Below are 15,397 nucleotides of genomic sequence, written 5' to 3'. Positions count from 1 at the left end.
AAAGATTCAGCTAAAGCTGTTAAATCACCATGGACTAGATTAGATTAAATTTTATTATAAGAGTAGCTATTGGCAAGCCTCCTTATTGGTGGAGTTGAGTTTTTGTTGTTGTTGCTCTTTCTATTACACATCTCACTCCCACTTGTCCTTTGCCATATTCCTCCAAAAGCCTGTCAACGTCATTTGGTATAAACATCCTTTTGTGCATCTCTGGCAATCTAGCATAGCTCCATCACAGCATTATACCACAATCATTGATTTATTTGTCTGTTTTCCTAGCGTGTGGAGTTTAGTGAGCAATCAATAAATGTTTATCAAATGATAAATTAATCAGTAAAAGAAATTGGCATCTGTTATCTTCTAAAATTTACTCTATTTCAACAATTCCAACAATTCCTTAATGATTAGGTATAAGATTTCATGAAGAGCTAGTTTATTTTCTAGTGATTAAAATCCAGTGAGAGAGTGGCATGGACATATATACACTACCAAACATAGGGTGGATAGCTAGTGGGAAGCAGCCACATGGCACAGGGAGATCAGCTCTGTGCTTTGTGACCACCTAGAGGGGTGGGATAGGGAGGGTGGGAGGGAGGGAGATGTAAGAGGGAAGAGATATGGGAACATATGTATATGTATAACTGATTCACTTTGTTGTAAAGCAGAAACTAACAGACCATTGTAAAGCAATTATACTCCAATAAAGATGTTAAAAAAAATCCAAATTCAAGCATTACAAAATCCAGTCATGTATTAAAAGAGTGGAAGTCTCCCAAATTGGTGCAGTATCTAATAAATTACTACTGCCTAACGACAACAACAACAAAAATCCAGTGCCTGCAGTTAAAATTTCTGTGTGTTGCCTATTAAGTTTTGAATTATAAGTACCTTGATCAGGAAAAAAGGACCAGAGAGCTGCTGAGTCCCAGCCCACAGTTAGTATTTACTGCCAGCACTGGAGCTGTACTTTGTACAGCCTTCTGTCTTGGGGAGGAACAAACTGAAATAAGAGAGTATGCTCTGAGAATCAGTCCCCTCTTGTCTAGTAAATGGCAGATAGTCAGATGCTGTGTATTGTATTATTTATTTAACCCTTTGCTATTTTGACACAAAGTTAAGTCTTTTTACATATAGAAAAGCCTCTAATGCTGGTGTGATTTCTGTTTAAAAGTAGAAAGTACATGTTACTGAGGAATGGAAGAGAAGAAATTTTCTTTTTCTGAATGTGTATTTATGCATAAGTATACAGGAAATTTACAAAGGTTTTTTTTTTTTTTTTTTTTTTTTTTTTTTTTTTTTTTTTTTTTTTTTGCGGTACACGGGCCTCTCATTGTTGTGGCCTCTCCTGTTGTGGAGCACAGGCTCCGGATGCGCAGGCTCAGCGGCCATGGCTCATGGGCCCAGCCGCTCCGTGGCATGTGGGATCTTCCCGGACCGGGGCACGAACCCGTGTCCCCTGCATCGGCAGACGGATTCTCAACTACTGTGCCACCAGGGAAGCCCATACAAAGTATTTTTAAATGTATGTGCTCTACTTTGTGTAAAGCTTCCATGTAAGGGATTTAAAAATTACTGTGCACATTTAGATCTAAGCTGTTTGGCCCACTGTTGCTCTATCATATGTATTTTTTAGATATTTTAGAACATAAATCTTTTGAAGAAAAAGAAATAGTTGTCAGCAAAAGTTTTTCTTTTTTAAAAGAGGAGTTAATAAAATGTTTCATGATCAAATATATTATTTGACTTTTCTTATAGAAATATCAAGAAATTGCTGAAAAAAATATGGAAAAATTGAACCGTATTGAGAAGTCACATGAACAATTGGTTGTTGAAAACACACATTTCAAAAACTTGTCATCACAGACTAAAAGGGAACAAACATCCTTGCTGGCGGCCTGCGCATTGCTGGCTGGTGCCTTATATCCTCTGTATAGCCGATCATCTGCCTTATCCACACAGAGAGATTTTCTCCAGGAGCAGGTCAACACCTTTGAGTTGTTAAAATTGGAAGTTAGAACTCTAGCCCAGGCTTTGTCAGTTGTAGAGGAAAAGAAGCAAGAGGAAGCCAAGATGAAGAAAAAAGCATTCAAAGGATTAATACGTGTATTCCGGAAAGGTGTTATTGCAATTTTGGCAGTAAACAGACTCAAGATTTTGGGCCAGTCGTGTGCCTCTCTTTTTACCTGGATGGAGAGTTTCAAAGAAGGCATAGGCATGTTAGTGTGTACAGGAGAGCCCAAAGACAAGCTTAAATTTCCAAGTAAGATAATTTGTGCTTTTAAAAATCTGAGTCAAATGTAAGTGACATACGAAGTGAATATGTTGGGCAAAAACATTAAAAAAATCATTTACAGTGTCAAATCATGTAACATATCTGCATACATATGTAGATATGTATGTGTGTATGAATAAGTGTGTATGTATAAATTAGGCTTTAATTTTTTGTTATAAACATTAAAATATAAAGAAAGTAGCAAATATATATGATTTCAACTTTGTCTAGCTTTATTATATTTGAATGCTCTTTTGACAGTAAATTGAAAACTTTGTACAGCAATTTTTCAATAAAGTCAGACCAGAAACTCTGCTCTACTTAAAATTAATTAGTAGCATAATTTACTTTCACTTGCTTTGAATTAGTATAAAATGATCAGAGTTAAAAATCTATTGAAGAATTGAATGAAAATGAAACTAATGTAAGTTTGATAGCTAACTTTTTTTGAATGCTTGACTATTCTGAGGAAACAATTATTTCAGTTTTTAACTTTTCAAAAGCACGCTATTAAGTAAGTAGAACTAAAGAAAATTTCCTTCTCCCTTTTCTTTTATGATGTCAGTTACCATTATATAGAGAGAGGAGTTAATAAAATGCCTGTTTGTTTTATGATCAAATACATTATTTGACTTCTCTTTTTATATGGAAAAATTGAACCGTAAATAAGATCAATAAAATTTCACATCTATTGTAGACTTTTCTGTACTAGGTGAAGTTCTACGTACAAATTTTGATCTACTGCTTAAATAGCTAAATATTGCTATAATTTTTAAATGGATTTTAATAAATTTTTGTAGAATTGCATAAAGGATTTTTTCTGTTTTTGCAGAACATCAAAAGGAGCAGTTACGTTGTTTGCAAGCTCTCAGTTGGCTCACCAGTTCTGACCTTCTTGCTGCAATAATCAGTTCTATGGCTGAGTTACAGGAAGCTATTAGTAGGACAGGTATGATTCCCCTTTCTGTGTCCTTGCAAAATACTTTAAAAAGCAAATGTCCAGAAATTCTTTATGGTACAAATTCTAATAAACCTTCAAGGAAGAAAATATATTTGTTTTTATCTTTCTCTTATTCAGGTACAGAGAGATTATTAAATCTATATTAATGAAGTAGTGAATTAATGTAATTTTTGATGTTAATTTTGCCTTTGGGGAAATTAAATGACACTTCTTGGTGAATACATTCACCTTTTTTTTCCTTTGTGGTATGCTTTTCCTATGGAAAACTCATCATTAGCTTTTTTATTAAGTAATACTGGTAATATTCTTTCAAATGTTTTAATCTTTCTTCTGTTTCTGGCCATGTGCTTTAGAAATCCAAATAATAACTGAATCCGTAGAAATTTTTTCTCTCTCATTTGGCAACATGTTTTTATTTTTTCTATTTAATTTTAAATAGAGTTAATTTAAATAGTCTGCTCCTTTCCACTAGGTGTGAAGCCACCTATAACCAGTGATTTCCAAAGGTCTAAAATTCAAGTTTATGTTTTCATGACTCGGATTGCGTGGCATGTTTGTGTGAAAGGTTCATTGAAAACTAATTTCTCTACACTTAAAGAGTAACGTACAGGGCTTCCCTGGTGGCGCAGTGGTTGAGAATCCGCCTGCCGATGCAGGAAACACGGGTTCGTGCCCTGGTCCGGGAAGATCCCACATGCTGCGGAGCAACTAAGCCCGTGAGCCATGGCCGCTAGGCCTGTGCGTCCGGAGCCTGTGCTCCGCAACGGGAGAGGCCACAACAGTGAGAGGCCCGCATACCGAAAAAAAAAAAAAAAAAAAAAAAAAAGAGTAACGTACAGTTACCTACTGCTTAAGCTATGTCATTGGACTAATTATGGTCTTTTCAGACATGTTAATAGAAAAAAATGTATAGTAGACTTGTTAATACTTGCCTGCGTAATGAAATATTCTAAGTATTAATGAAATATTCTAAGTATTAATGAAATGATAATTTGGGATGTAATTTAATTCTTCAGACAATTCTGCTGTGTAAATATAGATCATTTATTGTGATTTCAAACATGTAAACTAGGCTTTTATAGTACAAAACTTATGATCCAAAGATTATTTTTAGGTTGTGGCCATAAATGTTGGTAAGAAATATGCATATTTTAATGTATCGGCAAAATCTCAACATACTGGGTTTGGAGTCTGAAATAAATGTGCAAATAAATATATTTTAAGAATGTTGGTATTACAACTTCAAAGCAAAATTGTAACATTCTTGAAAGAAAATAAATTTGGGGGTTTAGTTTAATAAACAGATGATTTTTGTTAGTCATATTTTTTCAGGTATGTGGACCTAAAAGTAGATTGATTTCTTAAGCTATAATCTTATTTATATTATTACTTTATTTAATGCATTTTTAACCACTGTGCTATATGCTTGAGGAGATAAAAGAAAAAGATGTGACTTGATCGATCCTCTAGACAATATACATAATGGTCATAAGAATAAGCGACAACTCATGAACAACTTAGGCAGAATGTAATCAAGGATTGGATGAGGAAGTACAGGCTTTAAATGTAAGAATATGCAGAAGGTAAAGCTCAGCGTGGTCTTATGAGTATTGGGAAGGCTTCAGGGACTAGTGATTTGGTTGGGCCTAGAATGACAGTAAGTTAGAAAGGAGAGATGGCATTCAGATGCAGGGCATAGCTTAAGCAGAGATGTAGAGGTGGGAATAAGCATAGAATGGGAAGAAGGGACATTCAAGAGGTGAGAATGTAAATCCATGCGTAGTAGTCTGACTTATGAATAAAATATACTGTCTACTCTAACCATATTGGGAAGTAGTGGGGGAAAGGGTAGATCATTGGCATGGGTTCAGATTGTTGATTTATGGAAGTAGGCAGCGATTTCCCCTGAGCACATTTTCTAAAAGTAGCCCCTTGTAACATTTTTAAGTTAAAATATTGACAAAATTTTTATTCAGACCCTGATAAAAATATGTGTAGGTAAGACCTGCGAAGTAGAAGGTAGACCAAGAGTGGTGTTTTGAGTGCTTGCCTATCTCTAGGAACGAGCTGTCTTTGGTGTTAGAACCTGGTATGTCTCTAGCTTGAGGAAATAGCAAGTTCAGGAGAACTTATTTTTAGGCAAGCCTTTAAATGTTGTTGGATAAAGAACACTACTTGGAGAAGAGAAAATGATTGTTGCTTAGAAGGGGAAAATAATTGATGTATCAAAGTCCTGAAGAGTATTGGAAAGGATATGGTACAGGCAGATAGATAATTGTTACTGAACTAGTACAAAAATGATCAGTGTGGATCTTCTGCAGTGGTGGCTTGACGAGTTGCAAGAATTATAGAATAATTCTTTCAAAACATGATGAAGGGTTAATATATTGTTATCTAGGCAATTGTGTTTTCATTTTTAAGTGTATCCTAGTAGAAATTTTAGATATTTTAGCAGAAAAGGTGGGAAAATATTTTCAAAGTCTATGAGTGATTATCAACAGATAAGAGTAATAAATGTAAAGCCATAACAGTTTATATAGTCATGTTGAGTTTATAGTTTTAAGTGTCTGAAAAATCTAAATAGGTAATCATTATTGTGTAGTAGAAAGAGCGTTAGCTTTGAACAAGGCAGACTTGATATTATATTCAGCATTTCTAGTTATTAGTTGTGTGAAATTGGGCAAGTTACTTAATTTTACTGGGCTTCACACTCTTTTCCCATAAATGAAGATGGTATCGTCTTCCCCATTGTTATGAGGAATTAATGAGATAACTCTTGTTGAACGTTTTATACGGTATCTGGTACATAGTGGGTGCTAAAAAAAATTGTTGTTCCCTTACCACGCATCTCACCATGAAAGTAGCATTTAGCATTAATGAACATGAATACACACATGCCTACCTGTATATATTTTTAGATAATTAATGATTAATTTTCTGTTCTAAAATTGCTAAATTGCTGTACAGTGGAGGCAACATAGTATAGAGTTAAGCAGGTATTCTGCCTGACTTTGAATGCTGACTCTGATGCTAGCCACATGACATTGGCAAGTTATTTAAACTCTGTTTCCCAGTTTCTTTATTTGTAAAGTGGGAATAGTAAGTTTTACCTAGCTCAGAGTTTAGAGGACTAAATGAGTTAATTTGTAAAGTGCTTAGAATGCCTTTGTTTACTCTTTCACTTACTTTTCTTAGTTCAGATATCGGTCTTTATTAAGATTTATTGCATTAACTGAATAATAATGAAGAAATTTCATAAAACTTTAGAGTAAATAAACTGAAAATACATGGGTTTATCTTAAAATTTCAAGACATTTACATATCCCATACAGCTCCAACTTGTTAAAACATGGTTCTGTTATAAATTAGTATACATATAAAGATCAAGAAGAAATTTCTTCCTCTGAATATAATGACATTGGATGTTTGGGGGCATCACAGGTTTGCTTTCTTTGTACCTAATAGAAGACCCCTACTTAGACCCCTTATTCATATAAGGGTTTTTTTTTCCCTCCCAAATAGTAAGCCTGGAGGTAGATCGAAATCCAGACTGTGTCTTTCTGCTAAGCCATTAGCATCTTCGTGTTTATGCCTCCTGGTTTGAAGCTGGTCACTCTCCTTTTAGACATCAGGATTGTATTTGTGCAGGAAGGAGAAGGGAGGGACACAATGTGAAGACATTCATACATTGCTGGTGGGAATCAAAAACGATATAGCTGCTTTGGGAAACAGTGGCAGTTCCTCAAAATATTAAACATAGAGTTATCATTTGAACCAGTAATTCCCCTTCTAGGTATATATCCAAGAGAAATGAAAGCATTTATGTACAAAAACTTGTGCATGAATTACTGCAGCGTAATGCAGTAGTCAAGAAATGGAAACAAACTCAAATGTTCATCAACTGATAAATGGGTAATGGACAGATATCCATACAATAAAATATAATTGGGCCATAAAGAGAAATGAAGTACTGATGCTTGCTACAACATGGATGAACCATGAAAGCAATATGCTACATCACAAAAGATTGTATATAATATGATTCCATTTATTTGAAATATGCAGATTAGGCAAATCTAGAGACAGAAAGTACATTAGAGGCTGCCTAAGGCTGGGGAGGGGTTGAGGGTTATGGGAAGTGGCTGCTAATAGATATGGAGTTTCTTTTGGGGGTGACTAAAATTTTATAAAATTGCTTGTGGTGATGGCTGCATAACTGTGATTATATTAAAAACCATGGATTTGTACACTTTAATTGGGTAAGTTATATTGTGTGTGAATTATATCCCAAGAAAATTGTTAAAAATATGAAGACATGTTGTTGAATATATATATCCCTTTATATCAGGAAGGCAAAAGCGTTCCCAAAAGCTTCCCCAGCAGACTTTTGCTGTTGTTTCATTGGCCTGGTCTGAGCTTGTTTCATTGGCCTGAGCTGAATCATTCACATGATTCTCCCTAGATGGCTACTTGGAGATTGACAAAAGAGAAGGAAGAGTTTGTGGATGGAATGAATCAGCTAATCAACATCTGCAGTAGAGAGGATTGTTTTTGTTTGTTCTTTTTTTTCAAATTACCTCCACTTCTACTACCTCCATTATACAAGAAAACAGGTCAATTCAGAAAACTTGGAAAAGAAATAAATCAGAGAATAACAAAACAAAAGCAAACATATTTTCCCATCATATAGGGATAGTTAATGTAAGCATTTTTATGTGTTTTTATGTGTTCTTCCAATCTGTTTTATCCCTCTTTCTCAAATACCCTCAAACTTATGGAAAAGTTGCAAGTAGATCACAATAGAGAATTCTGTTTCCTGAATGGTGTGAGATCAAGTCGCTCACATGATGCCCCATTACTCCCTTGTATTATAGCATGTATTTCAGAGACATTCTTCTACGTAACCAGAGTGCAATGATCAACATCAGGAAACCAACATTGATACATTACTACCATTCAGACTCCATTCAACTTCCCCTATTTGTCCCAACCATGTCTTTTTTAGCAAGAGGATCTGGTTTAGAATTATGTGTTGCATTTAGTCATGTCTCTTTAGTCTTCTTCGGTATGGAAGAGTTCCTCAGTTTTTCCTTGACCATCGTGGCCTTGAAGATTACAAGCCAGTTATTTGTAGAATATCCCTTAATTTTGATTTGTTTGTTTCCTCATGATCAGATTTAGCTTATGCATTTTCAGCAAGAATATTACAGAAGTGATGCTGTGCTTTGCTTATGATATACTATCATAGCTATAGTTTAAAAAATATCATACTTTTTGAGGATTTTTCTCTATTTCTGTTAATAATCTTCTAGAGAACGATTGTAATGTCTGGGTAATATATATCAGTTGGGCATTCCTTCATCTGTTTAACCAATTTACAAAAGGAGGTTTTCATCATAGGGCAGGTATCAAGAATATCAGTTCAACTTTGATTTGCAGTTGATTCCTTGTCCCTTGAATCATCTAATACTATGAATAGTATCTTAATTCTTTCAGCCATGTGGGAAATTGAAATGGCAAAATCTTGGGAAAGTCTATTTAGGAAATGTGAAAATTCTGAAATGAAAGAGGGTATTTCTTATAACTCTGATTTTTCTTCTCTGTTCCTTCTGTCTTTCTTTTTGAAGAACTTGCTGAAAATTTAAATCATATTATATGTCAGGACTACCTATTGATGGCATCACTGTCACTTTTTTCTTTTTATTTACAATATTGTGTTAGTTTCTGGTGTACAGCAAAGTGATTCATATATATATATGTATAATCTTTTTCATATTCTTTTCCATCATAGTTTATTACAATATATTGAATATAGTTCCCTGTGCTATACAATAGGACCTTGTTGCTTACCTAGTTTATCTCTAGTAATCTGTATCTGCTAATTGCAAACTCCTGATTTATCCCTCCCTCCCTTCCCCTTTGGTAACCATAAGTTTGTTTACTCTGTCTGTGAGTCTTTTTCTATTTTATAAATAAGTTCCTTTGCATTATGTTTTAGATTCCACATATAAGTGATATTGTATGGTATTTGTCTTTCTCTTTCTAACTTACTTTGCTTAGCATGATAATCTCTAGCTCTGTCCATGTTGCTGCAAATGGTATTATCTCATTCATTTTCACTTTTTTCTTTTCAGCTCCAGGAAAACTAGTACATGTATGGCAATAGCAAGTAATAGCTTTTAATATATTAAATAGTAACTATTGCTTCTCCTATTATCATTGTTCAAAAAAAATCAGTAAATTACTCTTTTGAAAAGTTAGGTGCTTATCTTTTTAGAGTAAGTTCTGAATTATAGTATTAACTAATTAGGAGAGAAAGTTTTAAAATTGTCTAGGAGAGAAAATGAAACATGTTGGATATGCAGTAGAATATGGATTAAGAACCTAGATTCTAGATTTGAATCTGGGTTCCACTGCTTACTATGTGTGTGACTTTGGGAAAATCATTTCATCCTTCTTCATCCATCTGTAAAATTTGGCTAAGGGCGGTTTCTAGCTTATAGAGTTATTAGGAGTAAATGTAACTTTCTCAGCCAAGTCCCTTGTATATGTAATTGTCCAATAAATGTTGTGTTATCTCTTTTTTGTGCACTGACATTTCAGTGGAGCCTGTATATTAGTTTATACCTTTTTGTGAAACTGGAAGTTCAATAGTGGTAGCTTGAATTCATTGCTCAGAAAGTGAGGTGTTTGCTAAAGGTAGATGCTACTGCTGCCTTCTTAAACTTTGACGATGTATTTACAGGCAGTGGGCAAAGACCCCAGTTTCCATGTTGTCTCTGTAAATACTGGACAGGTGGCAACCTTCTTGCTTTCATTAAAGTGTTTGCCCACTTGAGATAAATTACCTCTTCCAGGTATCCAAATGGTGTGCCTGCAAGAGATCATTTACCTCAAACAGGGGAGAATGTTACTTCCACGGAAGGGCTGGGATATCAATCATTGTAGGAATGGACTAAAGAACCCTATAGATAGCTGAGCATTTTTATATGACTTGTTCAGACTGAATTTCTCGAGATAGAAACAATTGTGCTGATTTGCTTTGAAATATCTCTGAACAAATACAAGAGTAGATGGTTATGAGTAGAATGTTCATCCATTTTCTTACACATTTACGCATTTCAATTATAATTGAATTTTAGTTATCTAGAGGATAGATGACTCAAATATACATGCCCCTGCTATTACTACTCACAGCTTTCTTTCATCGTATGCTTTAAGTTAACTTTGTAGAGGTCATGGCACCTCTTCCAGGTAAAACTCAGAAATCTAGTTTGTATTCGGCACAACACTGAGGTTTCATATTAGGAAGTTCAAAGCAGTAAGTAAAGATACTTGTATTAATAAGTAGTTATTAGTATATATTTTAAAGCTTAAAGGCTTTAGTGAATCCTAACAAAGAATAAAAAGAGATGTGTTAACTCCAAGTGTGGTTGTCGACCAGCAGCATCAGCATTAACTGGGGGGTGTTAGAAATGCACAGTCTCAGACTCCATTCCAGAGCTATTCAGCCAGAATCTGCATTTTAACAAGATGATTTATAACCACAGTAAAGTGTGAGAAGAAGTAATTTAGAGAATTTTGTTATACACATAATTTCACTCATATCTGAAATTGAAACAAGTACAATCTGACTGTGGATCATTTTTAGTACTTGAGCTATTAGTGTCTATTTTGAGCCACATTTAACTTACTGACTTTTATTTTGTGACTTTTAAAATTATTCTTGCATTTTCCCATATTTTTTCAAACATTTTATTCTGAGAATTTTCAAGCATATGGAAAATGTGAAAGACTTTTTGTTTTCTAAATTAAAATTTATTTGCCTATCATTCTTAAGAACAATTTTTGAATGAATAATTTATCCTTGGAAGTGTTCATGACTGTGTAAAATTCCAGTGTCACAATTTTCATAGAATATATTTGTTAAAATAATATACAAAATCAAAATTATTTTAAGAAACATATATGAGGCTCTAACATATTTTGAAACTTATAGGCAGTTTGTAGAAAACTTTTAAGAGCCTTTTCTTAGATTTAGTTGAATATCCAGATACTGTCTAACAAAATGACACAATTATTTTTTAAGATTTTTTTATAAAAGAAAAAAAGAAAAAATTTCCTCTCGGATCTATTCTAAAATAATACATGTGTATTTAAAAATATGTAAACCTCCACCTTGTTCCAGAAAAAAAATTATGGCAGCTTACAGGTATTTGTAAAATATCACTATAAGATAGGTCTTGTAATCTCCCTGAGAGTATGATTAATATTTGTGTATACTTCTTTCAAGTTGTTTTGTGTGTATTCCAATATGACTGGGTCATTCTATGTACCATTTTTCATTGTTCTTTTTCTTGCACTTATTTTAAATGGCTATAATAATCGTACCATCTCATTGGCTATTGTAAGGGTTTAAACGAGTTATTGCATGTTGGCAGTGCTTGGTTTGTCACATATCTTTGCATCAGCAGCAGTATTGTTCCTCATTTCCTACTTTATGAATCAACTCTTTAGCTCGGTATACAAGACCTTTCTTGATCTGATTCTCATTTATTTGTATAGTCTCACCTCCCTGTACTCTCATTGACAAACCTACAGTTTAGCTAAACTGAGCTGCTTGTTGTTCCCCAGATATGAGATGCTCTCTTATTTCTCCAAACATACGGAGCAAATCGTTAATACATTTTTTTGCTACTAAACCCTAAGAGGAACTTATTACATGGATTATCATATTGAAAATATTGAATAACATTCACAGTTTATATCTTTAAAAGCTACTTCATAGAAGATGCAGAAGTTTTTTTCTTGTTAGTATTGCTTATATTTGTCTTCAGTGAAAACTGAGAGCGTATTATATTATGGTTCTCTGAGTGGAGTAGTCCAGGTCTGCAGCTTTTTTATTATTTAAGTTGACGGAGAAGTGGAGGCTGAGGAGATAGTTTTATGATTGTGTAGTATATTCCTTAGATAAGGGATCTTTTAATCTGGGATTCATTGAACCCTTCTCAAAATGGTCCATGGATAGAATTCAGAGGGGGAGCATCTGTGGACTTGGATGGAAAATAACATCTTGTTTCACTAACCATTAATGAACATTTCCTTCAATTATGAATGGTGATGACAGACCATGATAATATTAGCAGCATGGAGACTTATTTACTACTGGGAATTACAGATATTTTCAAGTTGTAATACAGTTGTTGCAGCTATCTCCAGATATTGTTTATGCTCATCTTTGATGATCAGTAATCATGAGACTCATCACATACATGGTATGTAATCACTGTCTTCTGTGTACAGATGGATGCTGGTGCAATGTAGCTGGCCATGTATCAGGACAATTGTACACCTAGTAGTTGTTCATCCATCCAGTTGAGCTTCTATATTCTTCATGTCTATGCTGCTTTCCAATATTCCCTAAGTACAAAATTCTGTTATTTCTTTGAAAGCGCAACCTGCAAGCACCTGGAAACAGTTTAGAACTCTTTCAAAAGTGCTACTTAAGTTCCTTCTATCTTCATAGCATCAAATTTGAACCATAGATTCACAAGCTTTTTTCTTTCTGATATAAACTTATTGAATAAGTTGACCTAGCCAAAGATGAACTCACTGACTTTTGAACAAAAACTTTACACAATAGGTTTTATTTTTTAAAATTTTACTTTTTAATTTAAGTATAGTTGATTTACAATGCTGTGTTATTTTCAAGTGTACAGCAAATTGATTCAGTTATACATATATATATATATATATATATATATATATATATATATTCTTTTCCCTTAGAGGTTGTTACAAAATACTGAGTGTAGTTCCCTGTGCTATACAGTTGGTCCTTGTTGGTTGTCTATTTTATATATAGTAGTGTGTATGTGTTAAGAATTTAAGAGTCTTGGAGTACTCTAGTATTTTTTGAGATGCCTACCTGTACCTTGTAAAGCGAACTATAGGAACTTTAATTACATTTTCAGCAGTATATATTTGTGGATCAGGATTTTAATCACTTCTAAATATAAAAATATAAAAATATTTGACTTCATAAAGATCACCTCATAGTTCAATATTCTTAGTTTGGCTAAGCAGCAACTTTCACCATGCTATGTCTTTTAAAAAAATTTCAGTCTATATTTTAAATGTATTGTCTTATGCATAATATATTTATAATAAAACTTAAAATAGTTTGAAAACTGCATTTTAATAAAATTTGCTTCCTTTGTAACCCTACATATTTTGACTTAACATGTTTTAAAGTATTATGCTAAGAAGGGGATCCATAGGTTTTACTAGGCTATTGAGGGTATACACGGGACAAAAAATGAGCAAGAACCCCTGCTTTTTTAAAAAAACTGGATACTATTTATTTATTTATTTATTTATTTATTTATTTATTTATGTCTGTGTTGGTTGTTTGTTGCTGCGTGCAGAATTTTCTCTAGTTGCAGCGAGCAGGGGCTACTCTTCGTTGTGGTGTGCAGACTTCTCATTGCGGTGGCTTCTCTTGTTGCGGAGCATGGGCTCCAGGCACACGGGCTTCAGTAGTTGTGGCACGTGGGCTCAGTAGTTGTGGCTTGCGGCCTCTAGAGTGCAGGCTCAGTAGTTGTGGTGCACGGGCTTAGTTGCTCCGCGGCATGTGGGATCTTCCTGGACCAGGGTTCAAACCTGTGTCCCCTGCATTGGCAGGTGGATTCTTAACCACTGTGCCACCAGGGAAGTCCAAGAACCCCTGCTTTTGATAATCATTCCCATAAATACCATTTGTCTAAATCAAGATATGTTTTTGAGTAGTTCTATTATTGGGCATTTGTATCTATCGTATTATTTATAAATAACACTGATAGAAACAGGAGCTACTGATTCTTTTTTTTTTTTTTTTTTTTTTGCTACGCGGGCCTGTCACTGTTGTGGCCTCTCCCGTCGTGGAGCACAGGTTCCGGACGCGCAGGCTCAGTGGCTATGGCTCACGGGCCCAGCCGCTCCGCGGCATGTGGGATCTTCCCGGACTGGGGCACGAACCCGTGTCCCCTGCATCGGCAGGCGGATTCTCAACCACTGCGCCACCAGGGAAGCCCAGGAGCTACTGATTCTTAATCAGTGTTATAGATCTCCTCTCCACATTGCCTAACGCAGTACCTTCATGCATATGAATTGCCCTATAGCTAGCTGTTTAATGAATGAATGAGGAAGACAGAATACAGTGCTTTTTAAAATAGTTTTGTTATTTCTGGAAAAGTGTTTATGCTTGGTATAAAAACTTCACTCAGTATAGAAACCTGCACAGAAGAAATAAAAATCACCCAAAAGGCCATCCCCAATCATTCTTAGCACTTTAATGATTTCTACAAATCTCCCAGACATGTGTACCAACAGGTATACACACAAACACACCCAGTTTTATGTGAGGGAGTCATACAATCATGCCTCATCATAATTTTTTTTCTACTCACTGGATAATAAATGTCTTTCCATGTCAATAAGGTAGGTGTACATCATTAATTGTATTTGATCACATACTATTTCATTGTTTATATAGTTTACTCTGAAAATTCCTTGTTGATGGATATTGGCATTTTTTCTTATTTTTTTTTACTATTTTAATTAATATTATAATAAACTATGCAGTAATTAACATGTTTGTACATAAAATCATTTTATACTTGTGCAATTATTTCCTTTGCCAAACTCCTCAGAAGTGAGTTTGCATATTTTACATTTGGAAAGTATTGCCAGTCTGCCTTTTGTAAAAGTTGCTTTGCATTACACTCCTATGAACAGTACTGAGAGTTCTGGCTTTCTCATAATGCCTTTGGTATGTGAAGTTTTAACAATCTTTTTATTTTTATCGATTTGAAAGGCAAAAGAAACTATATCCTTCCTTATTTGTAATTTTGACTGTTCGGTTGCATATCTTTTCATTTGTTCTACACCCATTCATATTCTTTTACAAATTATCTCATTATGTTCATATATGGGTGTGTGTTTGTTTCTTATAGAATTATAAGAACTCCTCGTGTATCACACATATTAGCACTTTGCCATATAGTGTAAATAATTTTTCCAGTTTGTATTTTAATTTTGTTTGTGCATTTTTACATGATTAACATTATTAATCATTTACTTTATGGTGTTTCTTTTGGTGATTTATTTAGAAAGGCTAGCCTCAT

At 34.3% G+C, this 15,397-nt stretch overlaps 1 protein-coding gene across 11 annotated transcripts in view; it reads left to right on the top strand.

Moving 5' to 3' along the window:
- CCDC171 (coiled-coil domain containing 171) overlaps positions 1-15,397 on the top strand; it is a 345,966-nt gene that overhangs the window by 172,875 nt on the left and 157,694 nt on the right. For all 11 annotated transcript variants that reach the window (XM_067041467.1, XM_067041472.1, XM_067041468.1 and 8 more), the window contains 2 exons: positions 1,756-2,260; positions 3,105-3,221. In XM_067041467.1, coding sequence (XP_066897568.1) covers positions 1,756-2,260; positions 3,105-3,221 — 622 coding nt within the window. The remainder of the gene's footprint in view (positions 1-1,755; positions 2,261-3,104; positions 3,222-15,397) is intronic.

Source organism: Kogia breviceps, chromosome 8, assembly GCF_026419965.1.
Source record: "Kogia breviceps isolate mKogBre1 chromosome 8, mKogBre1 haplotype 1, whole genome shotgun sequence".
Taxonomy (NCBI): domain Eukaryota; kingdom Metazoa; phylum Chordata; class Mammalia; order Artiodactyla; family Physeteridae; genus Kogia; species Kogia breviceps.
This window is presented reverse-complemented; position numbering and strand designations above follow the sequence as displayed.